Here is a 26,318-nt window from a genome sequence, read left to right as displayed (position 1 = left end):
GGGGTTTGGATGGAAGGTAAACCCACCGAAACATACGCAGAACGGAGCTTAGCAGCTCGTTATGGCTTGAATTCAAGGCTTCGTTTAGGCAAAGGAAAAAAAACAAACACAAGTTTAATGTAAAGGGGGTGAGAACCCTTCAGATTTTGTGTGCTTCTCAATTTAATGCTCGATGCTTGGGGCTTTTTTTGGTCTGTCTCACACTAATGCGAAGAGCTGTCAGAAATTGGAGCTTTGGGCATCCCTTTTTAAAGGCGCTTTTCAAAATAGCTAATTCGTATGAAATAATCGTGATACTTGCTTATTCAGGTGATTTTGGAGCTTTATTTTTGTTGAAATAATTATTTTTAAATGCTTTTAATTAGAGTCTCACTATTAAAATTATTGCTCACAACAAGAATGTGGTCATGAACAGGTACATAAATGATACAAGTTAATTAAGGGGTTATTTCCAATGGGTGCTTGAACGATGGGCTGCGTAAGTACCTCAGCTCCATCTCTGCTGTGACTGTGTCCTGGCTATGAGAAAATGTGGTTTAGTGGAAACCACTGGTGGCTTCTAGGTGTGTGATCGGTCAGCTGGTGCACCGCGTACTTACTGCAGGATCCCAAAGACTTGGTCCTGTCTGTCTGCTGCACCCTCTCCCTGTGCCAGAAGACAACAATCTTTTTGACCAACAATGTGCTCCTCTGACCTCCTTTCCCAGCTTCCAGTGCCACCACTAGGAGCTCTGGCTCTGTGTCCTCAACGTGGCTCCAGCACTGAGAATGCTTCTACGCTTTGGTTGTAGCTGCTGGTGGTCCCACCTGAGAAGCCCCCTGATGCCCGTGGAAGTTGTCCATACAGGAACAGAGGCAACAGGAGTCCTGGCTCCTCTGGAGACTAATCCGAGGAGTTTGATACAGAATTCAGCCAGACAGTTCATTCCTCGTGGGTTTTGTAGCTTCCCAGTAGGAAAAGTGTCACTGATTTTCTGTCTTGCAGCTGGTTCCTGGGTAAGAACTGAGCATCCTTTCACTAGACAGAGGAGGTGAAAAATGCTTATCACAAAACGGTGATTTATAGTTGTAAAGCGAGTAATTCTTTTTTCCTTTTTTCCCAGGTGATCACTGAGATCACTGAGACTTACAGCACAGATTTCTCAGGCCCTGAAACTACGACCTATGTAGTGGAGCATGAAGAACCTTCTGCGCAGGATGCAGCAGCTCCAGTCAGAAAGAAGAAAATATGGCGAAAAGTGGACACGTCTAAGTTTTTGACACCTTATCTGCAACACAGTAATAAAATGAAGGACCTATTCAGTGAGGTAAGTTGTCTTTTATTTCTTGAGCAATGCCAACTTTAAAAATATTCAGGAGGTATTACTGCAAACCTTCATGCTACTAATTGTCTCTGGTGCTTCATCTCATGGTGAGTACTGAGGTTATTTGCCTGAAGTAGGAGGTTCCTCCTTCGAGTTAGCCCCTCTCTTGCCCTTGCCCCTGCCTAAGCGCATTAGAGAATCATTAGGCGCAAGAAGTGGCTCGAGGCAGATGGCTGAAGATTGTCAGGGAGGGCAGTTAATAGGAGTCCTGCGCTGTCTGACTGGCTGAAGGAAGACAGCAGGGACTGATGTCTGTTGAATGGCAGAACTCGGTGTTTTCTAGAGTAGTGTATTTCTCTATCTCTCGATAAACACCCAAGGAAAATGCTTGTGCATCATGTATAGGAACAAGCACCGCCCTAAATTCCTGATTCAGGGTATGAAATTCCAGCAGACCAATGCCATATGACATCCAAAATTTGGCTGTGTGTGACCTGCCAGCATTCACCGCTGAAGGGTCGTGTGAGGACACAGGTCTAGGAACTGCTGCCCTCACCCAGATATTTTCCTTGTCTTTGGTCACTGAAACAAATAACTGTAAGTTTATCAGTATCAAGCTCCTAAGGGGAATATAATGACTTAGAGGTGGTCTAAACCAGACTGAAGGGAGAAATAGGAAAGTCAGCTGGTTGAAATAACCGTAACTCTGCGAGGGCCATTGAGTAACACCAGCTGGTAGTATTCATTAATCTGCCCCAAATTCCCAGATAAATAATAATTGCTACATACATTTCTGACAGATGGATCTGCCTTAATTATATTTGTCACTATTTTCTTTCAGAACAAGTACAAAGAAAAATTCAGAAAAGAAAAAGGAAAGCCTTATGCTTCCACAATCGATACTCCAGAAATCCGGAGAATCAAGAAAGTGCAGGACCAGCTCAGCGAGGTGGGTATCAGCCATCACAAGGAAAAATACTGACTGGGTGGTAAAGAAGCAAACTGAGTCACGATTTTATGTGTCAGATAAGAAGCGATGATTTTTTTATGACAACATGCTAAGATAACCTGCACGTTTAGCAGAAGCTTTGTCAGATTACGAGAGCGGGGAGTAGGGAGTACGTGACAAATCGAGGTCCCTGTTGCAGGGTGGAATTTAGGCCTTTCAGGAAGGGGGATGTGAGGGTTCATCTCCAGCGGAATCATAACCCTGTTGTGCCTGAAGAGGTTTGGAAATTTCCGATGAGAAGTTACAGGCACAGGAGATGATGGCAACGCTCATGTCATTGAGTCTGAAGATTCCACAGCGATGTCCTGCAGTCATCACGTGCCTCAGGGGTTTTTTGGTTGAGGTTAAGTTGTGCACTGGGTAAATAACCCTAGAATTTTGGTTTTAAAGCATGTTTAAACAGTTTTTGTTTTCATTAAGCGACTGAAAGTTGTTTTTCTGAAGAGATACTAGAAGAATGGTGCTCAGATGCTCCAGGTGTTGCCAGATGGACTCCTGCACATCCTGTTGTTTTTATGGGATTTTCCCAGATGTGTTGCCCCTGCTATGAACCCCGCTGTCACCGATGTGCCTTTGATGCTAACCCCAGAGCAATCGCGCCATGCTGCCATGCCTCTAGCTCTGGAAGCGAGCTCAGACCCCCCTCTTTCTTTGCAGAGGCTCTAGTCTGCCTTTGAAGAGCACACCGCCCCGTGTGGGAACCCGAGCCCACCGGCAGGGGCCTCTGGGTTCTTTGTACAGTGAACAGGGAGAGCCGGTGCCTCGGAACGGGAACTGCTGTCGAGCCAGGAGCTGTATCACCACATGCGGGTGATTCTGTGCCCAGGCAGCTGATTTGCCACGGTGATGTGGCTCTGTTGGGTTTGGCACTACAGCTGCTGTTTATGTGGCAATGGACTGGGAAATCGAGGTGTATCGCGGGGCACGGGGCTCTCCATCTCGCCGCGCAGGGTGGAAGTGCTCTTTGGAAGAACTCTGTGATCACAGAGGGGCACTACCGCTACCTTGGATTCACACCTCTTGAAAACCCTCTCAAATCTGTTTGTTTCCATTAGCTTCATTTTTTGAGGAACATCTAGTCCTAAACACGTTACCGAATTCAGGAGCTGGGTGTTTACAGCATTAAGTGTCAAAATGTCGATATTCTGCTGTTTTGAAAACCTGTCAGTTTTTGCTGCGAGAATAAATGCGTCTCGTTGTGCGTTGGTTTAGGTTAAATACCGCATGGCTGGTGAAGCTGCGAGAACCATTTGCCACGTTGACGAGAAGGCCAGGGACATAGAACATGCAAAGAAGGTGTCACAGCAAGTGAGCAAGGTGAGCGAGTTGGGCCTTTCTGGAAGGGTTGTCAACATTAGTGCATCCTGAGGTTACTGATATGAACGACGTTTTGAGCTCAGGGCGCTAACACAGTGTTGATAGAACAGTGCAGAAGAACAGGGAGAGACAGCAGAGGGTTGATCAGGCAAGTATAAATATAATCTGAAATGTTTCCAGTTAACATCTTCAAATTGTCTTCAAGTTGAGACTTTTGGTTTGAAAACATCTTTAGAGCAGGTAGTTTATTCCCAAAAGTAAATATTCTTCTAATGACAGAGTAACCACCACGCCGACCTTTCTTTCCAGGTATTATACAAACAGAACTGGGAGGAGAATAAGGACAAGTACCTGCTTCCCCCTGATGCTCCAGAGCTTGTGAATGCGATTAAAAACACGGCAATGTTCAGTAAGGTAAGAAAAATAGAACCGCAGGCCTGGGCAGCTGAAGCGTGAGGAGCATGCCAAGTCAGAGACTGATTCCTAATGAGCATCCTGGCATTTTTCTGGCTTTTAGAAACTCTATACTGAAGACTGGGAAGGAGACAAATCATTATTCTACCCCTACAATGACAGTCCAGAGCTCAGAAGGGTGGCACAGGCTCAAAAGTCTCTGAGCGATGTAAGTAGCAAAGGCTGGTGGGCAGCTGAGTCACGGTTACAGCGAACTTCGTAGATGGACCTCGTGGTGGGCGGTGACTAGATATAACAACCTCGTAATGGATCAGAAAAGAAAACTGGGTAGGGGTGCACCGATAGTGGGCTCTGGTGGTAGTGGCGTTTCAACAGAAAAACACGTGCTCTAGGCCAGAGTCTAAACCTGTTGGCAATTTGATGCCCGATTATGAATGAATGAAATAATTAATTTAGTAAAGGCCTTCTGAGGTAGTCAGTAGCTCTTGAGCATCTCTCAAAACGCACGGGGAAAGTCGCAGGGGGTGGCTTTAAGCCCAGTTCACTGCTGTGGCTCTGCAAATCTGCCTTGACAACAGTGACAAGTCAGGAACTCCTGAGGCTGTGATTTGCTGATGCTGAGATACAGAAACTCGTCAGCTGAGGTTTTCAGGTCTCGCTTAAAGATCTCCGTGAATTTTGCAGAGGCCCAGAAGTTCATTAGTCCGTGTTTATCGGGAGTCACAGAGCCATATGTTTGAGAACTTTCCCACGGAAGTGATTCTGTTCCCTGTCTCTTCTCGAGAACTTCTCAGCAGTCCCCCAGCACACGCGGGTTGGACGAGCTCACGCTGCAGCAGCTGTGGACAGAACGGCTGTCGTTAGCGGTGGTGGAGCCGAGTTAAGGGGAAGTGTCCTGATGCTTGGTTGGAAGTTACCGTAGATGTTTCTTTCTTCCATACTTTCAGATTGTCTACAAGAAGGGGCACGATGAACGCAAATCAAAATACACTGTTCTGCCAGACCCCCCTGATGTGGAGCAAGCCAGGAAGGTGACGAGGCAGCTGAGTGATGTGAGTAGAAACCTCGCTGTTGGAGAGAGAGAGGCAAAAAGTACCCAAAGACAGGGAGAGCAGAAGGAGAGAGCAGAGCGCGTGTGAAGACCCCCTTTGGTTTCCAGTGGTGGAAACCTGTTTCTTTCTTCCTCAAGTGCCTCAAAGAAAATCCCGCCCAGTCTCAGGTGAAAGGTGAAACTTTATTCTCACCAGTGGATTTGGTGTTCACAAAACATCGCTGCTTCCACCGTACCCGCATTACGTCCTATTCTCCCTCTTTTTTTTTCCTCTCCTGCTACATTTACAGGAGAAAATAGTCAACAACCTCCACTGTGCTGTTCTCTTAAATGGAAGCAATGACATCTAAAAATAGATCTGGTTTTGGAGCAGCAGGAGGTCTGGTTTTGGAAGAGATGCAGGATTTCACCTGAGTTCAGAATGTAGCTACTGTGAAGAGGACACACGTGATTTTATTGCTGTGTATTGAAAATTATCTGCTGTTTAGATTGAAGAGTTACAGTATTCACTTACGGTTCAAAACCACTAAGAAAATATTGTAGTGACCCCATTTGGAAGAAGATACTACTTCATTCGGAGAAAATCTCTTGGACCTTATTCTTCCACAGCTTAAAAGCTAAATTGTCAAGAAGAAAATATTTAGACATGCAAAGATCACAATTCTTTGTGATGGACGAAACCCTGAGCGAGGTCTGTGTCCCCAAGCCAGTAAAAGGTAGAATTTCTGAAGGGTTTTTTGGCACCATCAGTGTGGTAACAGTTCAAAAGGCGTGGGAGAAGTCACGGTTTTTGTGACGAGGAATGCATTTGGAACGCTGAGTCCAGGCTCGGGAAGATGTTGTTAGTCAGGCAGGAACCGTCCGCTGGGGCGGCTGGTACCCGATTTCCGTGTGCTGGATGTAGTCTGGTGGAGATCACACACACCAGGCAGCCCGTACCTTTTTATGGGGTTTCGTATAACAAATTTAACAGCAACAGTAAGTTCTGGCTTAACCAAAGGGCGATACTCTGTCCCAGTATTAGGTGACCAGTGAAAAAACAGAACTAAAGGAACACGTCAGTGATGGCTCAGAGGGAGATTTGCTTGTCAGTGACCGACTTTGAGAAGAGATGACTTACTTCACCCTTTTACCCTTTTTTTTTCTTTTGCTCAGGGAAGTCACAAAGAGCAATAACTGAGTACTGGGGCAGTGGGCCAAAGCATTTTCAGGTGTTTACGACCATAACCAAGTGGTTATAAGGCAGGTGTAAAATGCAAAGCAACTTGAAAAAGACTGGAAATCAAAGCTGTCAAATGAAAGTTAAGCTGCTTCTTGGGAATTAAATTTTATTATTTTATTTTCTTACAGATCATTTACCACCAGGACTATAAAGACAATATCAAGGGCAAGTGGAGTCAAACGCCATGCTATGATGTAGCAATTGCGAAAATGAATGCGGAAAATCTCAGCGCGGTAAGTGAATTCTTCAGAAAACCTTGAAAAGACCAGCTTCATCCTCTGCTTCTGCTAACGTGGAAAACACCGGCTGGTTTTGCCTGCTCCACTGGTGGTTTTTTTTCTTTTCCTAAATAAGCTGCTTTGCGGATGTCTGATTTATAACATAAGTGCCTTTGATGCATCGTTATCTGTTTGCTTCTGTTCCCGACAGAGAAAATACCAGGAAGACTTTGAAAGCATCAAAGACCAAATCTACTTCATGCAGACTGAAACTCCCGAGTATGAAGCCAACAAGCGCGTTTCCAATAACGTCAGTAAGGTGCGTTAGGTGGGGTAAATCAGGGCTGTTCCCCAGCTCCAGCTGGCTGGCTTTGGCTCAGTATCTCCAGGAGTATTCTCCCCCGCTCAGCGTACCTCGGTGATGTCGTGCTGGCCCGTCTCCCGTTCAAAACACAGAATTTGTTCTGCAATACTATGTGCACCAGCAAAGACAGTCCTGTGTCCTTAACTGTACGGACGTGACTATTCTGAGATGTCAAGTGACATTCGAAAATTATCAGTCTTTGGAGAGGGCTTCGAGGTGGAGTCTCTAAACAGCTCTTGCTGTGACCCATCTCGTCATCCGGGCACTCCGGTGACCTGAGTGCCTGAATGGTGCTTTGCCATCGTGAATCCGAGGTTAAAAACAGGGGAAATCTTCCTGAAAAGTTCAAGACGATGCAGGTTAGAGAGCGCTTGGCTTTTAATACTGATTTTTAGACCTCACCCTTTCTGTTTTCTTTCTTTTAAAGACAAAGTACAGAGCAGACTATGAGAAGAACAAAGCTATTGCAGATTATAACGTGCTTCCTGCTACAGAGAACCCCTTGCTGAGGCAGTTAAAAGCTGCCGGAAATGCGCTGAGTGATGTAAGTATTGTCCACGTACTGCTGCCCTGCGCAATAAACCAAACTCATCATTCCTTCACCAGGCTTCTCCTTCGCATCTCTTCGTTTTATAAACCAGCATTTGCCGAGAGATGCCACCAGCCGCAGCTGTGTAGATAAGGGATCGCTAATTATCACCTAGTTCATTTAGACCCCTGTGGGAAATGGAGCACAGGATGATCCTTCCCTTACTGTTTTAGGGAGCTTCATGGGCTGCCAGTAACGGTAGGGTGTGTGGTGCTTTTACCTGTCCAGCTGTGTTGCGTGGTGGCTCCTCACCGTGATGTTTCTCCGTGCTGTGTTCATCGGTATGGACAGAGATTACACACTCCTCAGGGGCAGAAGCTCACAAAACATTCCTCAGACCTCCCCGACCTCCCTTCCAAACCTAACAGTCACTAAAAAAAGTGGACAAGTGCCCTCTGTTCTTCAGCCTCCAGGACAGCTTTTCTTTGTGGTCTCTTCCCGGGGTGACTGTCACGTTTACCGTGTTGTGAGCGAGTTGCAGTGAATTCGCCGCATTAGCTGACACTATCTTCCTTTGCAGAAATTATACAAGGAAGCCTATGAGCAGTCCAGAGGAAACAGCATGAATTACTGCGACACACCGAAGTTCCAGATCGATACTGCTCTGAAGAACTTTAGTGATGTAGGTATTGGTTGGGTGTCTCGTTGTCCTGTACTGACACTCTTGGTTACTTTTGCTTATCAACCTCTGGTTCTTTTTCCAGGTGAAATACAAAGATGCGTATCAAAAGAATATTTTAGGACACTACCTGGGCAGCTTTGAGGACCCACATCACACACACTGCATGCAAGTTGAAGCTATGAAGAGTGATGTAAGCGCGGCAATCCTTCTGTTTCCACCATCCCACCTTCCTTTCAGAGAAAGCTCAGTTACGGTGCCTTACTGACCGTGGGTTTTATTCCTAGAAAAATTACAAAGCGGATTATGAGGAGGAAAAGACAAAATGCTACTTCCCTCAGACCATAACCCAAGAGTATGAAGCCATTAAGAAGTTAGAGCAGTGTAAAGACGTAAGTGCAGGACGCGGAGGGTCAGCTTCTGCGGCGCATGGCCATCGGCAGCATGAGCCCCGTTAACTTCCATGATTCGGAATTTGGCCCTCAGGAGCATGTGTGACTCTTTAAAACCGTATTCGTCTGTATTTTAGAGCCTTTTGTGACATCTAGTGATCAAGACAGATATAGCACAACAAGTAAACCCGAAAGATTAGAGGAATAGAACCAAAACGAAGAACGAACCTCACCTGCTTAAGTCAACATATTTTCACATTAATACTTTAAAAGCACTTCAGTTACTTCATTGATACTAATTGTATTTAATTTATCAATAATAACGGTATTTAATTTATCAATACGGCATTTAATATCAATACTGATTTTATTTACTTTATCAATACTTGGAGAATAAATATATATTTGTATATAACATACTAAAATATGTATAGTATAGTGTGAATAATACGTTATAATGCCTGCTACACATTATAATCTTTCTATACCTATTCAAAATATTTTACATTAATACTTTGAAAATACTTGCAAAGATTTGTTTGCTCTCTGATTATGTTGAAAAGGAACAGGAGGAGCGTTGTGCCTGACGGTGCTTCTCTGCCCGGTGCCCGCCCTGCTAACTCTCCCGAGCAACGCTACGCTGCTGTGGCTTATGAAATGCTTACGTGTGCCTGTATTTGTTGTCTCTCTCCAGCACACCTACAAAAAGCACCCTGATCAGACCAAATTTACCCAAGTGACCGACTCTCCAGTCCAGAAGCAAGCAGAGATCAACAGCAAGCAGCTGAGTGATGTAAGTGAAGCTGGGGAGCCTGCTGCTGCACTGCGGCCACCACAGCTGCACCGCTCAGCTCCCTCTGGGTGCCAGGGTGACCGTGTGTGCACACCCCACGCCGAGCACAGAACCCTTCCTTTGTGAGGACTCGCAGTTCTGTGCCAGAGGGAGATCACCTGGAAATCAGCTGGGGTTTAGGTTTTCAATTGGCTGTTCGTGGCTGGTTTTAGTGGGTGCGTTTGTAGTTTTGGGTATGTCCATCACTCTGAATGTGTTCTTCACACCAGTTAAGTCACAGACTCCCTAACTGGTGGGGTTGGCAGGGACCTCTGGACATCATCCAGCCTGACCCCCTGCTACAGCAGGGTCCCCAGAGCAGGTTTATCCATGCAGACCTTGCTCGTGGCTGACCAGAGGTGCTAAAGACTCATGTCTGGGTTTGGTGGTGATGCTGGAGGCTGAAGTGGAGTCCTGGTCTCCAGTGTCCAAGGTGCTTCATTCTCAGTGGTATCTGCTGCAAGAACGTGGTTATGAAACCACCTCTCTCCCTCTGTGTTTCAAGTCCTTCTTTCAAGTTGGCCATGTGATGTGACAGACCCTTGACCTGTGCCTACCGTACCTGCCCTGCCTTACCCTTCCCACCAGGAGAAGGGTCTGGGCGCTGGATGCAACCTACTGGCTGAAGTCTCCTCAAGTTGTGACACTCAGCATTATTAAGTGTCGCTTATTACTCTGTAATCATTGGGCTGCTAAGGTTCTTCCAGAATAATCCATTTTCTTTATTTTCCTTTGCAGAGAGCCTATAAAGCCAAAGGTGAAGAAATCATTCACAAGTACCACCTCCCTCCGGACGTGCCCCAGTTCATACAGGCCAAAGTTAATGCCTACAACATCAGTGACGTGAGTGTGTTTTGAACCCCGAGCTCTTGATTCAACTCACAACATGAAGTTTCTCTTCACTCAAAGCTCTCCTTTTCTTCCAGAACTATTACAAAACAGGATTGGAAGAATTAAAATCAAGAGGCTATGATCTAAAAATCGATGCCATTCCCATCCGAGCTGCCAAGGCTGCCAGGCAGGCTGCCAGCGATGTAAGTACCTCCTGCCTAACGGAGTGGGTAATTCGGAAGAGTTCGCTGGAACAATGCAGGAGGCTCACCAGGGCCACTACTGTGAGATTTTTTTGTTTTCCCCAGAGGTTTAGTTTGTTAGAACTTACTCTCTGCTCCTCTTGTTTGCTTTAGGTAGGCAGATGCCATTGCGCTGGTCTTAACCCACTTTTCGCAGGAGAAATGAGATCAGTAGTTCTTGCAATGGCTCTGTGACAAGTTTCCAGCAAATACTCTACGTTAGCACCTACTTCAGACCATGGGGCAGCGTGTGCTCTTGGGCTGTGGCGTGGGCATGAGCCAGGAGGCCTGGCGGTGCACATTGTGCGGTGGGAAGTGTTCCTGGGGTTTTGTACAGCTTAGAGGAAGCTGTCCCGTCCCATTCCCCTCGTTTGCTCTTGCTTTCCAGTGCCCGAGAAGGTGGTCTCTGTTATTCTGGTGTTTTCCACACACCTTTCCACACAGCAATGCTTAGGAAACCTTTTCCCTTCCTTACAAGAGAGGCTAATGTTGGTCAGTCTGAATCTTACTGTGGTGCGTGTGACCTGCTGGGTAGCGGCTCAGGCGGTGGAGCCCGATGAGCTCATGTAGGTGCAGCCATTGGGTGGGCCCTTCAGGAGGGTTTGTCTTTCTGCAACTGCTTGCAGCTTCTTTTTCCAGTGAAAGTTGTGAGAGCTTTTCTCCTCTCCTTCTCCCTCTCTTTTTTTCTTTTCCTTCTTATTTCTTTCTCTCCTTTGCAATTACTCTGGACACCACAGCCCTTCCCCAGCACATTCAATCTCTTTCCTCTGTTTCTAGTGTAAATATAAAGAAGCATACGAAAAGGCAAAGGGAAAGCACGTTGGGTTCAGGAGCCTGCAAGATGACCCGAAGCTCGTCCACTACATGAATGTAGCAAAGATTCAGTCCGAGCTGGAGTACAAGAAAGACTACGAGAAGACAAAGACTCACTATCACGCGCCTCCGGACATGGTCAGTATCCAGGCTGCTAAACAGTGCCAGGACGCGGTTTCCAACGCCAACTACAAAAACCTCCTCCACCACTACACCTACCTGCCTGACGCCATGGACGTCGAGCTTGCCAGGAACATGATGCAGATTCAGAGCAATGTGAGTATTTCAATGATTTCGTGGGTGTTTTCCTGCACCTGGATACAGGTTTATATTCATTTATCCCTGGGAATGGTCTGGTTTTCTTGTGTCCTGGGAAACATCTTTAGAAGCTTTATCAGCTGGGGGCGGCATGTAGAAATACCAGGTTCCAGGTGAGTTCTGCCTGACAGGATTTTGATGTTGGCGAATCAGTGGAGAGCAGACTTCTGGAATATCTAGTTCAAATGAACTTTTTTCATGCTAACAAAGTTCTCCTCTATTCTTTAAGACCCTTTTAAGTTGTCTTTCTTTGTCTCCACAGGGGATGGTGTAGTTGGACTATCATTAACTATTTAGGGTGAAGGAGTGGGCAATATGTAGCTATTATTAGAATATAGATATATTATATATAGAATACAGATATTATTAGAAATACACTCTGGAGATCTCTAGCTTAGGAGAGCTCTCCTAGGACCTTCTCAGTTCTTCCTGCAGATAGAGAGTTTCAAAGGGTTGGCTGGGCTAAACTCTGCCCCACTGTATCCTGCGGAATTTGACTCTGCCTGGACCTCTGGAGGCCCACTCACTTTAGACTTAAAACAGGGAAGGGTTTTAAAAAGGAGTGTCCACCATATCCTCCCATTCAGACTGGGCTTTAACCCCGTCTCAGCGTTTTTATGGAACAACCTTCTGCATGTTTTGTAGCCAAGATAAATTTTTCACTTGCAGTCTGTGACTTTTGCAGTAGGAGGAACCCTAGGAACAAAGCCCAAACCCGAGCCTCTGCTCTGTGGACCTTTGTGTAAGGCCGAGTCTCACAGTCTGCTGAAACAGCGCAGCAAATGCAGCCCAGTTAAATGGGCACCGTGTGGTAGTTTAGAAGTTACTAAGAACTGAAGGTTGGAGAAATTTCCACAAAGGTAGAAGAAGAGGAAAGTTAGTGAATCCTGAAGGGCCGTCCCACTTCGTGAGTCGTGACTCAGAAATGCAAGAGCTCATTTTCTTCCTTATGAAATTACAGAGAAGTTTTAAAAACTACTCGTTGTTTCCTTCAAGAATTTACAGCTATCTCCTGCTAATGCAGGACTCAATAGCTGGGCTGCGTGATGATTGTTTTAAAAAGAGTTATTCCAGTTCTGTGGAAAATCTTGGTCCCTGATGGCTTTCTCTCCTGCAGAACGCATACAAACAAGATTATAACAGCTGGTTCAAGGGCATCGGGTGGAGTCCTCTCGGTTCCCTGGATGTCGAAACAGCTAAAAAGGCTGGAGAAGCATTGAATGAGAAGAAATACCGTCAGCAGCCCCACACCATCAAATACACAAGTGTAACAGACTCAATACCCATGCTTTTAGCTCAGAACAACACCAAGCAACTGAGTGATGTAAGAAGGTTTTCATTGTTAACGCAATATAGTGATTTTATTATTTTTTACCGTATTTATGATTTATATGTTGCTGTCTGATATTCCGTCTAAAACCTGTGAAAATAGTAAAATCACAGTTTGTCGGTAAGAATTCAGCGTGGTGGCTTTGTCTGTGTTGACACTAAAATCACCTCCCTTGAATGTGTCTGCAAGTATTTGTTTGTTTTTCCTTGCAGGTAACGTATAAAAAAGAGGGAGAAAAAGTCAAGCACAAATACACCCTGGATCCCGATGTTCCTCAGTTTATTCAAGCCAGGGTCAACGCCTACAACTTGAGCGACGTGAGCATATAACCCCGAGTTTGTTCAATAATGTGTTTATTTGTCATTCACTTACTAGGAAAAATATCGTCTATTGATTCACGCCGTGGAATTGAAGGCATGGTATTGTTTATCGCAACCGCAGTTTGGGCATAGTTTAAAATTTTCGGTTGCAATTGCACAGATTTTTTTTCCATAAAGCTGTAATAAAAAAATGGTTTTAAATAACTTTGTTAAAATTACTTGTAAGTAAAGTTGCTTGTAAGATGGGGAGCTCATTCCTTTTTTTCTCCTTATAAGGCTATGTACAAAGCGGACTGGAAAAAAGCCCTTGCCAAGGGATATGACCTGAAACCAGATGCCATTCCTATTCTTGCTGCTAAAGCTTCTCGAAATATTGCGAGTGATGTAAGTAGAGTTTACGTGAAGGGGAATCCTACGTCTGCATTACAGCTTTCCCCAGCACATCGTCCTGTAGAGCATCCGCTGGACACGTGACGGTGTAGAGCCTGGTGGTGCGCAGGGTACAGGTGATGGTTTAGAGACCGCGTATCCAGCCTTAGATCGGGACCGGGCACCAAGACGAGCGGAGAAATCTAGCCATCTTCTTTTTTTGACCCAAATAGTCCTGTGCGGTCTGAAACGGTTTATGAGGTTATGGGATGAACTGCAGCTGTTAAATGTTGGCCGTCAAAGAGGTAAGATGATCAAAAGGACGTTTTCTCTTTCCAAAGGGGTAAAGGCTTTCTTTTCCTTTATTCCAGTACAAGTACAAGGAGTCCTATGAGAAACAAAAAGGCCAACAGGTTGGATTCCGTAGCCTGCAGGATGATCCCAAACTTGTTCATTACATGAATGTGGCCAAAATTCAGTCAGACCGTGAGTACAAGAAGGATTACGAAGTCACCAAGACCAAATATCACGCTCCTCTGGACATGTTCAGCGTGATGGCCGCCAAGAAAGCCCAGGAAGCCATCACGAACACTGGCTATAAACAGACGATTCACGACTATACGCTCTTGCCTGATGCTGTGAACCTGGAGCTATCGAAAAACGCGATGCAGATCCAGAGTGATGTACGTAGAGATTTATCAGCTCATTTTTCTCCTCTCATCAGGACTAACAGTCTTACACTGTTAACCTGTTGAGGGTAAAAAATGAACTCTATTGGATTATCGTATGTTGGGATGTAAATGGCTGCTCTGGAACCCCGTGTTTCCAAAGACTGTCAGATTTACGTGGAGCTGAGAGTTCTACTGAACTTAACTAGCAAGGAACGACTTCACGTCTCTCAATGTTGGGCTCATTCTCAGCAAATGAAAGTCTTTTTCTGTTCGTGTCTTTTTGAGGTTGGGTTTGTAATTACAGCCTGGAATTACTGTGATTGTTATTTGGGCTGTCAGAGACTGTAGGTTCTGGACAGGGTCTAAATTCTGACTATACTTTAATTTTAGAAAAAAGACACATTACCTATGTTTATATTATATCTAGGGATCTGAGATTTATTGGTTTTGTTCACTGCTCCTTCCTGCCTTTATCCTCCAACAGATGCAGGATAAGCATTCACAAAAAAGCTTTGTAGCTTCTGTTAAGTTTTATGACTCATTTCCTTTTTTTTTCCCTAGTGTAACTTTAGGGTCTGCTTGTTAACCCAGGAAGTGTGTACTTCAGTCTCCTTTGTTTAACAGTCCTCTGACAAATCCGAAATTCCCCCAAGCATTGATAATCTGATTGAAAGCATCCTTCAGATTCTGAGTGTTGCTTGGAGAAGGTGATGCGTGTGTTCCCGGTGGGCAGCAGAGAGCACCTGACCTGGAGACGCTGTTCTCTTCAAATGCAGAAGTTTTCATCTCTAGTTCTTTGCTCCCCCGCTGTATTTTTGCCCAGCCTGGCTGAGTTGGCTGAGCTTGGTCTGACATCTCGGGATGTCTGCAAGGAGAGAAGCGCTGTACCTGAGGAGAAGCTTTGCTCTCTGTGCACATGCCATGACCGCAAGAGGCCTCTATCTCAGACTCTGATATTCTCCCTGCTACTTCTAACACTGGAGTTCAGGAACAGCTTTTATTTTCACAGCATTTTTGTACCTTTATCTGTTCTAAAATGCTGTAAATACGATTAAATAGCAATGAGCTCTATCCAGGATTGTGCAAAACTAGGTCATTAAGCAGAAGCTGTTGAAACAATTTCTCTGAATTAATTCTACTGCAAACAGAGTCTACTATGTCATTTAAAAAAAGATTACATTTTGTCGGATTTTCATATTTACCACTCAAGATTTGTTCTGAGGTCAGTGCAGTTGGGTTGTAGTGTGAGTTCTACACTTTGGTTTAGTGAAAAGAATTTCTTTATCCCCAACCCATCAATAGTCATTAATATTATCTCAGAATCTGGAAAACAAGAGGAATTATAACATGCTTGTCTAAATTTTCCTTCAAAAATGAGAAGTTCTGAGGCTGTACCTGTTTTTACGTACGCGGGCACTCTCATTTTCCTTGTCTCACTGCGGTTTTCCCTTGTTTATTCTTTACAAGAACACGTACAAAGCAGACTTTACCAACTGGTTGAGGGGGGTTGGCTGGATACCGATTCAGTCCCTGGAGGTGGAAAAGGCCAAAAAAGCCACGGACATTCTCAGCGAGAAGAAGTATCGCCAGCACCCCGACACGCTGAAGTACTCCATCCCCATGGACGCGATGGAACAAGTGCTCGCTAAGCAAAACGCCAAGACCATGAATAAGGTGAGAAGCCGTTCGTGACTGAGCCAGAGATTGGGTCTTTGTCCTGCAAAATTGTGGGGCGGGTGCTTGAACAGTGAAGTTATTAGGAGTTCAAATGGGTGTAGCGATTTTCTGGGTCAAGGCTGGACACCAAGAGGTGATGGAAGCCTCAGACTGTATCCGTAATTACAGGGGGTCCATTTTCTGTTTGTAAAGATTAAAGATTTCTCTGTTGTGTAGGTGGTTAATGGTATCTTCTATAGATTTGTAGTGATTTAGGTAACCTTTGCTCTTTTCATAACCTGAGAGCTAAAAAAAAGCCTGAAATTCTGTCACTTCTGTACAAGTTTCCTTGAAAAGTGGAGTTCTTTAAATTCATCCCTTTTTATCTGGGGCTCCACCGATCCTTGTTCCATGTCTGCCATGGAAAGAGGGCGTGCGAAAAAATAGCAAGATTATACTTTGCGTTAAAGCAGGAAAGAATGCAGAGTGCAGGCTTTCAGTTTCAGTATTTATTAGTTATCAGAGAATACTTGGCAAATCTATCAAAGTACTAAAGAAAGAGGAGGAATATAATATTGCCCCCCAGCAGTTGTATTTGTGAAGGTTCTTCGTGGTGCTTATGGACCTTTACTGTACCACAAAATATTATTTATTGCAAACAGTCGAACCAAAAGCAAGCTCTGGTTTTATGAGCGCGCCGCCTTCCCACTGCTAAACACTCCTGTGTCATTGCAGAGGCTCTACACCGATAAGTGGAACAAAGAGAAGACCAGCATTCACGTCATGCCAGATACTCCAGAAATTCTGCAGTGCAGAGTGAACCAGATCACCATGAGCAACGTGAGTTACCGTGCTCACGGCGGGCGTTCGGGGTCTGTTGCCCAGACCAAAAGTTGGTGTGATTTTTACGTCTGTTTCGGATGTAGGCTCTGCCTTCCTAACAGAGTACCTCTTCTCCTTCCCATTTGCAATTAGAAACTGTACAAAGCTGCATGGGAGGAAGACAAGAAGAAAGGTTATGACATGCAGCCAGATGCTCTTCCAATAAAAGCAGCCAAAGCCTCCAGAGACATCGCGAGTGATGTAAGTTTGGTTGCGTGGCAGTGCTCAGAGTCACCACAAAGGCAGTCAGAACGTTTTCAGAGGGTGCTGTGGTGCCCAGAGGTGTTTTCTCAAGCCTCTGGAGTTGTTCCAAGTGCCTGTTTGATGGGATAAGCCTTTGTAGTAGTTGCTCTGCAGGGGGATAACACTGGATCGTGCTGTTTTGCTCTTTGCTCAGCAGGCTGCGGAGCTTCACACGCCTGTGTTCAATGGGCTGTTTTGGAAGACTGAGTATGTTTGGCTCAACCTGAGATCGCTTGACAAAAAAGAATTAATATTTTCTATGTTTTCAGAGATAAAATTGAGCTTAATAGTGCTCTTTTTTTTTTTAATTGAAGTTTTTGCTGTTGTTTCTCTTTCCCGCTGACAGTACAAATACAAACTGGGCTATGAAAAAGCGAAAGGGAAGCATATTGGGTTCCGCAGCCTTGAAGATGACCCCAAGCTGGTGCACTTCATGAAGGTGGCGAAGATGCAATCTGACCGTGAATACAAGAAAGATTACGAGAAGGCAAAGACGAATTTCCATACTCCGGTTGACATGTTCAGTGTTGTGGCAGCCAAGAAAGCACAGGAAGTGGCTACCAATGCCAACTACAAGAACTTGATCCATACCTACAACGTTTTGCCTGATGCCATGAGCCTCGAGTTAGCCAAAAACATGATGCAGATACAAAGTGATGTAAGTGGGAGATTCCTCAACCTTTGCAACGCTTAGTTTATCGTACTGGAAGGGAAATGGTACTACTGCCGTAGTGACACTAGTTCAGTTACCTACTGAAAGGCAGTAAATTAAATGAGGCCGTCAGCGATGTAGCTACCGTGTTTTTCTAAGGCTCTGAAATACTAAATCACATATTGCTAACGAATTTGGGCTCAGAAATATGATTTTATATGTAAACTGATTATTTACTGCTCACATGTCCCTTGGGCTCTTCAGGGGCAGGAAATCTTCACTTTTCCTCGCAGTTTTACCTTGTACTTCCAAAAAGACACTTTTACAGGAGAAGGGGAAAGCGGCTCATGCGTCTGACTGGTTTTTTGTTTGTTTTCTTTCTGCCTCCAGAATCAATACAAAGCAGAATATGATGAGACTATGAAGGGTGTTGGATGGATGCCGCTGGGCTCGCTGGAAGCTGAGAAGAACAAAAAAGCGATGGAAATTGTTAGTGAGAAGAAGTACCGCCAGCATCCAGACAAGCTGAAGTATTCTGTTCCTATGGATTCCATGAACATGGCCTTAGCTTTAAATAATGCTAAAATCATGGATGAGGTAAGGAAGCGTTCATCAGGAGTGATTTAAGCTCGCAGCAGGAAGAAACGTGGTGCAATAGCCAGTCCTGCTGTATGCAGAGCTTTGGAAATCATCCCCTTTGGCAGCTAATGAGCACACTTCACTGTAGTTGTATTTCGTCTTAACAGACCTTTGATATAGCTGAAAGCAAAGCAGGACCCTAATACTTCTAAGAAATACCTATGAAGACAGGCCTGGGGCTCACATTTATTGATAGTTTCCCCAAGACAACTGATCGTACACTTCTGACAGTCTAAATCCAGGGGCTGGCAATCCTGGAGGGATCCCTGTCGGGAGTAGGGTTTAAACTTTGGGATGTATAGTCTGTTTCATCTGATGTCCCTCACATTGACGTGAAATTGCTACGTGATAGGAGTGGTTTTATGATGAGGTGTTTATTTTCTGGATCTTCTGCTGAACTGGTGTGAACTGCTGGTGTTCTGTAGAAATATCTAGAATTCACGTGCGTTCCAGTTACAGGGACCATCTGAACCTTATGCACTCTCTCCTTAGCTCTGTTTCCTCTAAGAAGAGCTCTGCTGCCTCTCACAGCTGATACTTATTTTCCAGGAGATAGAATTATAATCTTCCACCTCTAACAATTTTTTGGTGTAGCCTCTGGCTTGGTTTTCGTTGCGGGGTAACCCTGGTAGGCAGCTGAGCACCACATGGCCACAGCAGGGTGGGGGAAGAGGAAAGGCAGAGTAAAAGCAAAAAATACCTTGTGGGTCAAGACAAAAAGTGTTTAATAAGCAAAGAAGTGGGAGAAGAGAGCAAGAAAACGAATCACTTTTAAAGTGTCGCTTTTAAAGTGACGCAAAGGCAGTCATTGCCACCTCCCACAGGAGGACTGCAGCAGTTCCTGAGCGAAAGACGTGAACCCTCCGTAGCTGCCCTCCTCTCCCTTTTTGTTTTGTGTTACATGACAAGGAATAGCTCTCTGGTTAGTTGGGTTCACCTGCCTGGTTAAGCGCCCTCCCGACCCCTCATGCACCCGCCGTCTTGCTCACCCCCCCAGTCTTGTGCATACCCACTGTGGGGGCAGCGAGAAGCAGAGACAACCTTGATACCGTGCAAACGCTGTTCGGCAGCAGCTGCAACATGACCAGCCTTGGTTCAGCCACAAATCTAAACCGCAGCACGGTTCGAGCTGCCTCGAAGAGGATTAACTCCACCCCAGCCAGACGCGGTGTGTTTGGAACCCTGTTGTTCTCCGCTGGTTGAATATGTGGCGGGGCAAGCGCCAAGCCAGAAAACGCTCCAGCAAGAGCTGGAGTGTTATTTCTTCCACTTCTACTTCAGCCTCACACAATTCGCTTCCTTAGAGCTATTCCTGGTTCACACTGCTTTTATGTGCTAAAATAAAAAGATAAATGCTCCTGCCATGGTAGAGGCTGCATCACTGTGAAGAGAGTTTACACGTCAAAAACAAAATACTCTTTTCAATTCTTTTATGTAACATTTTGGTAGTGTTGACTTTTTTTTTTTTTTTTTTTTTTTTTTTTTTTTTTTTTTTTTTTTTTTTTTTTTTTTTTTTTATCATTCCAGCACAAGTACAAACAAGCATGGGAAGAAGACAAGAAGAAAGTTCACATCACACCAGATATTCCACAGATCGCTTTAGCGAAAGTCAATGCGTTTAATATAAGTGATGTGAGTACTGGTGCTGTTGGTAAGACTGTGACCTTGCTCTGGTTTTGTTAGGAATGAGGGAGATGACAGCAGGAAAGGCTCCCTCACCTGCAGTCACGTCCCCAAAAACCGTTAATCTCCCTGTGTCCTTGGACGCCTTAAACAGCTTTTCAAGGAGCGTGTTTCTAGTTCTCGCACCAGGTCAATAGGGTTTGGTTTATAAGCAGACATGGTGTGTTTTCTCTTTTGAAGGATGTTTTTTTGTCTTTTCACAGAAAATGTACAGACTTTCTTTTGAAGAAGCCAGGAAGAAGGGGTATGATCTCAGAGCCGACGCTATCCCTATTAAAGCTGCCAAAGCTTCCAGGGATATTGCTAGTGATGTAAGTTCTTGAAAGGAAAAATAATCCTTTTCAGATACTGTAAAACATCCATTTCTTGACACAATTCAATTTCATACGCCAAATACACCAAGTCTCTTTATTCTCTTGCTTGTAAATAGTTCTGATATATTTGATATAGATTCCAATACATTTTCTAGCGCGATTAAAGAACATTTTCTTCATTAGAAAGGTAAGGAGATGTATGAGGGACTCTTAGGGGAAAAAAAAGCAGTTCATTCCTCAGTGTGATGGTGCTTGGATACTTTATAAATGTGTGTGGTTTGTAGTTCAGACAGAGTGATCAGAGATGGTTCTTAGAAGGGTTTGAAAAGAGCAGATACAACCTTGGATAATTTTTACTGCTGTGGTGCAGTGGTGCTTATTCCTTTGGTGAAAGTCCCATCAAACTTCCTGCTGCAGAGAATACACCTCCTGGAGTCGGGACCCTTCTGGAGTTGGGACCCTTCTGAAACACTTCGTGTGTGTTGTGAGGTTTTCTTAACAATGTAAAAGTCTTATTTTACTCTAATTTGGGGTTTTTTTCCTTACAAGATAGATATTGCTTGTTAAACAAATGAAGTAGAATTCAAGCCCCTGTCCCTGTCCTCTCTCCAGTATAAATACAAATTAGGTTATGAACAAGACAAGGGGAAACTCGTCGGCTTCCGCAGCCTTCAGGACGACCCCAAACTGGTCCACTATATGCAAGTGGCAAAGATGCAGTCTGACCGCGAGTACAAGAAAGCTTACGAGACCAGCAAGACCCACTTCCAAACGCCTTCTGATGCCCTCAGCATCGTGGCAGCCAAGGAGGCACAAGACCGTGTAACCAACACCAACTACAAGCGCCTGATTCACAACTACATGCTTCTGCCAGATGCAATGAATTTAGAACTGTGCCGGAACATGAATCAGATCCAAAGTGACGTAAGTTTCTGGTTTCCTCCTGCCATCCACAGCTGTGACTTTTTGCTCCCATTTTTATTGTCATCGTGGCGGCGTTTTGGAAACCACGACAATATTTTGCACGAGCCGTTTGTAAATCGTAAACTTCCCTTTTGTGTTGTGTTTGGCAGAATGAGTACAAGCAGGATTACAACCAGTGGTTCAAGGGCATCGGCTGGAGTCCTGCTGGCTCTCTGGACGTGGAGAAATCGAAGAAAGCCACAGAAATCGCCAGCGATCGGAACTACCGCCAGCACCCCAGCCAGTTCCCCTTCACCAAACAGAGTGACGCCATGGACATGGTCCTTGCGAAGCAGAATGCGAACATCATGAACAAAGTGAGTGTTGATGGGGAAAACTGGGCAGACAGTCATGTATAATCATGCCAACAAACACCCTCGGAGTCTGTGTCACCACCTTTATGCAGCAGCGTTTTCCTGGGAAAAGCAACTGTCACTTCCAGGCTCCTCTTTTTCCGTTTCGTTTTCTTAATGAAACGCTTCATTGCTGATAAATAGCGTTGGAAACCCAAATCTTCTCTCATTTGTCTCATTGCTGCCTCTCCAGCCTCTGGTCTTCTCAGTCTCATACAGACAACACTGGCCCAGAAAATCTTGATAGCTGGGCTTCATTAGAAGCAAGATTCAGCTGATTGTGCATTAGGTCACTGCACTGTAAAATAAATCTAAGTCATCACCTTCGTCTTTTTACCTGCCCATTCCCGAAGAGCACAAGTGGAAGAAAGGCCCGGAAGAGCCATCCTTCCATCCCGTTATAGTAACATGCCTCGTGTGCCTTTTTTCACCAGCATGCTTATACTCAAGCTTGGGAGAAGGATAAAACTCAGGTTCATGTGATGCCAGATACACCAGATATTCTGCAGGCGAAACAGAACAAGACGAACTACAGCCAGGTAGAGCTCTCTCACCCTTCTGACCACCCCTTAAAATGATACCTGCTTTCTCCAAAGGTAAAGGCGCCTCCCATTTCAAAACTGGTCATTAACTCGCGTAAGAAACAGAATGGGGGATTTAGAACAGAGACAAGAATTTTCATGTGACTGATGTTTTAGGAGCAGCAGTAAGTACCACCTTCAGGCCAGCAAAGCCACAGCTGGAATTCCACGATAATGTATGGAAAATGTGAGTCCTGTTTTTGAAAGCTGGATGTCCACAGTCCATAGTTACCATAGAAATCAGTCATGTTAAACATTCCTCACTCTAAAATTACAGGTTCATTGTGTATATTTTTAACTCAGCATGTGGGAAAAGAAATATATGCAGCGATTCTAACTTCCCTGTCAGCGTTCAAACACGGGAAGGTGACAGTTGTGGCAGTATACAATATTTTGGTTTTGCTTTGCATGATTGCTCAGAGGCAAATCTTTGACTTGCAAGTGCTGGCACTTAAAATTAACTGTGCACAAACCAAATTGTCTATTAAATGGTCACATTACAGCCTTATTATTAGAATTTTGTTAAGCCAGTCGATACGTTTTCAGTTCTCCCAGATTTATTTGTTTCAAATCCGCAGGCTAAGCCATAGTAGGAAGCTGCTGCAGTACAGATCTATGTAGTCCCGAGCCCATGGCTTGGAGGACCTGCCTTCCTGCTTAGCAGCTCCCATTGCAGCAGCCCCACCCTCGTAACCGAAGCCTGCGAGGTGACCAGAATTTGCTATACGGAGCACTGGCATGTGTAAATAGAAGGTGATGTACATTTTAGTAGGACTTTTTAATTAATATTGTTTTCAATTTTAGAAACAATACAAGCTTGGCTGGGAGGAAATGATAAAGAAAGGCTACGACCTCACACCTGAAGCCATCTCAGTGAAAGCTGCCAAAGCTTCCAGGGACATTGCAAGTGACGTAAGCAACGTGTCTAACACAATACGACACGCGCTTTGTCTAGTCGTGCAGCGTGCAGAGTCGCGCTAGATCGAGATACGCCGCTCTGCCAAGGTGTGGCTGGAGCAAAAAGCAGAATTGCTGACAAACCTCATCCTGTGCTTGTCAGTGAAGAAGACGATTTCAGATTTGCTCGGGCATCTTGACAGTTCCAAAGGTCGTGGTCCCTCTGGGGAATGGCAGGTCACGCAAAGAGAGGAGCTGTCTGCTCTTTTGGGTGCCGCCTTTTCAGCGCAGCAGCAGATTGGTCCAATGAGCTGACCCTGGCGCTTATACTGAGAATCAGCTCAGAGGTGGCGGCACATGTCCTGCTGTTACTGTCACTTGGTGTGAGTGAGACTGCTGCATTTCTGTGTGTCAGCCGGTGGGAGCTGTGAGCCGTATGACTGTATGAACCAGGTGGCAGAGGACACCGTTCCACAGCCGCACACCCTTCCTCCCCAGGGCCTCTGTCTGTTGCCAGGGGGAGCGTTCACTGACACCAAGCGGTGCACCGTAATCGAGGGGCTACTAGAACGTTACGTGAGCTGCCCTGCATAACAAGTTGCTCATTCCGTTGGTGATGAGAACCATTGGACCTAGAGCATCTATAGACATTTTGATTATGTATTTTACCCTCGTCTGTTTCTTACTGTGGTTTCAATAATTCCATCTCTACTGTTTTAGTACAAGTACAAAGAAGGTTACCGCAAGCAGCAGGGACGTCACATTGGATTCCGCAGCTTAAAGGACGACCCTAAGATGTTGTGGTCTATGCAAGTAGCTAAGATGCAGAGTGAGAGGGAGTACAAGAAAGACTTTGAAAAGTGGAAGACAAAGTGTAACATGCCTGTGGATATGTTAGGCTTCCTTCTGGCTAAGAAATGTCAGGAGCTGGTCAGTGATGTCGACTACAAACGCATACTGCACCACTGGACTTGTCTGCCAGACAAGGTTGATATCGCCGAGGCGAAGAGGGTCTACGACCTACAGAGTGATGTAAGCTTCCTCTGGATTTGATTGTGTCACATTTTTGTAAGATGTTTGCTGCTTATTGAGAAGTGTCTTTAATAATTCATTCAATGTCAGCATGGATCAGGTTGAAGCTAAAATACCAGTTAGTCTTTTCATATGGCTTAACAAATGAACAGATATATAACCTGTGGTGGTTTTGATCTGCTTTTCTTTAACAGAATCTCTACAAGTCAGATCTACAATGGCTCAGAGGCCTTGGCTGGAGTCCTTTGGGATCTTTGGAATCTGAAAAGAACAAGAAAGCTTCTGAAATACTGAGTGAAAAGAAGTACCGGCAGCACCCGGATACCATTAAGTTCACAAGTATCCCAGACGCCATGGATATCGTTTTAGCAAAATCTAATGCCAAGAATAGAAGTGATGTAAGTTGCCTCTAGAGACGGAACATGTGATTCAATAAGCGAATACGTTAGCATACATTTGTTAAAAAGATCTCCACGCCAGAACGTGTGCTTCACGCACACATAGATCAGATGTCTACAGCCAGCACCGTACTGCTCGGTGGTCAAGGGCTGCTACCCTCGTTCGGAAGACTCAGGTCGTTAAGAGTTGTAACACGTAACTTTGCAGATAATAACTGCAAATAAGGCCCTTACTCTGTAGGATGTACATGTTGTCACAATGCTGGTTCCTTGACGTTTCACGGATGTAAAGAAGAAAAAAAGGTGGTGTTTCAGTAAGAGGTCGTTGTATGGCTTGACTTTAATATCTGGCGGAGTTCACATCGCTCATGCTTGCACACAGCGTCTTTGCTTTGCTGTTGTAGAGAAAAGATCAACTGAATTTCCGGCCACGCGTGTGAGCCTTCTCCCAGACGAGGTTTTTTGTTTGTGTCTCTTCAGGTACTGTATAGGGAGGCCTGGAACAAGGACAAGACTCAGGTTCACATCATGCCTGATACTCCTGAAATTTTGCTGGCTAAATCAAACTTAATTAACACAAGTGATGTAAGTGTGTCTCTGCAACGTTTCTTTGGTGGAATTTGGATTACCCGCTGGGCCTTTAGTTTGTAGAGCGGTGGAGTCACTCTGCAATTCTAACAGCTCTAAGCAGAGCAGTGATCTTTCCCTGTGAAAATTGTGATGCACTGGAGTGGAATTGCTGAAAGATGCAGTGGAAACGTTTGTTAAAATGTCTGAGTATATTGAACTGCCTCTTTAGAATTACAAAGGATTACATGATGTACATCAAATTCCTGGTTCTAATGGAACAGATATAGACTAAAGCAAAGGTAAAGAGAGGTTAGCAGCTCTGCCGGAAGAACTCAAGGAGACAAAAATAATGGCATTTAAATTAGGAGTAGAGAATCGTGGGATTGTATTATTCACCTCAGTAGAAGACTCTATGAATCATTCAGATAAATATGTTAAGTACAAGAAAATGTTGCTGTTGAATGAGATTCTCAGAAAACACATGGATAGCAATTTTAAAATATTTTATAACATCAGTTGCAAAATACACACTAGTAAAATCAAGCTATAGCATTTAATGTGGTGAACGAAACAGTGTTTGGAATCTCATGCTTCATTTTCAATAGTCAAGGATGAAAGTCGTTCTATTGCAAACCTCTCTAGACAGATGTATTTCCGATAACCGCTTCGAATCCTTCTTCAACAGAAACGTTACAAGTTAGGCTACGAAGAGCTGAAGAAGAAGGGCTATGATCTGCCTCCGGATGCGATACCCATCCAGGCAGCCAAGGCCTCCAGAGACATAGCGAGTGAAGTAAGTCCTTCAGAGGGGACCGATGGTGGGGCAGAGCTGCAACACCCTTCAGTATGAGCATGGGGTTTGTTTCGAAGGAGCAGATGTCTGAAGTTGTAACAGTCTGTTGTTGTTGCACTCCCTAGAGATTGTGTATTTCTTAAAGGTGTAAAGTTAATGGAATGAAATAGAATAATGTACAAAGAGTTACCGTATAAAAACCTAGTGAATATGTTCTGGAAATGAAATAAAAACACTAAAAATCTTGGAAGAATACACACCCACTCCAAATAAATTAAATACCAAATATTAGCAAAATTAACACTATAACTACATTAACAACAGAGAAATTTAACCGGCAGCTTGAAACATGGTGATAATAACTGCTTCTGCTTTCAATTAGTACAAATACAAAACTGCGTACCGAAAGCAGCTTGGCCACCACATTGGAGCCCGAA

General features: G+C 44.6%; 2 protein-coding genes across 2 annotated transcripts; both read left to right on the top strand.

Annotated features, from left to right (window-relative positions):
• Positions 1–469: 469 nt before the first annotated feature.
• LOC104494848 (nebulin-like) lies at positions 470–8,375 on the top strand. The gene is made up of 12 exons (XM_010137731.1): positions 470–478; positions 1,104–1,307; positions 2,146–2,253; positions 3,526–3,630; positions 3,940–4,044; positions 4,148–4,252; positions 4,992–5,096; positions 6,446–6,550; positions 6,747–6,854; positions 7,327–7,443; positions 8,009–8,110; positions 8,193–8,375. The coding sequence occupies exons 1-12, from the start codon at positions 470–472 to the stop codon at positions 8,373–8,375; spliced, it is 1,356 nt and encodes a 451-aa protein (XP_010136033.1).
• Positions 8,376–8,536: 161 nt separating this feature from the next.
• On the top strand, positions 8,537–25,881 carry LOC104488740 (nebulin-like; the record flags this gene model as incomplete). The annotated part of the gene is made up of 24 exons (XM_010137730.1): positions 8,537–8,599; positions 9,194–9,292; positions 10,070–10,174; positions 10,258–10,365; positions 11,182–11,493; positions 12,653–12,859; positions 13,078–13,182; positions 13,462–13,569; positions 13,926–14,237; positions 15,693–15,899; positions 16,617–16,721; positions 16,857–16,964; positions 17,353–17,664; positions 18,049–18,255; positions 19,825–19,929; positions 20,184–20,291; positions 20,907–21,218; positions 21,368–21,574; positions 22,045–22,149; positions 22,996–23,103; positions 23,809–24,120; positions 24,315–24,518; positions 24,999–25,103; positions 25,774–25,881. Coding segments are annotated over exons 1-24 (4,032 nt in total), but the record flags the coding sequence as incomplete, so codon positions are not given.
• Positions 25,882–26,318: the final 437 nt, after the last annotated feature.

This window comes from Buceros rhinoceros, unplaced genomic scaffold, assembly GCF_000710305.1.
Source record: "Buceros rhinoceros silvestris isolate BGI_N320 unplaced genomic scaffold, ASM71030v1 scaffold27296, whole genome shotgun sequence".
Lineage (NCBI taxonomy): Eukaryota > Metazoa > Chordata > Aves > Bucerotiformes > Bucerotidae > Buceros > Buceros rhinoceros.
The sequence above is the reverse complement of the archived record's forward strand: the minus strand, read 5'-3'. Positions and strand labels throughout refer to the sequence as shown.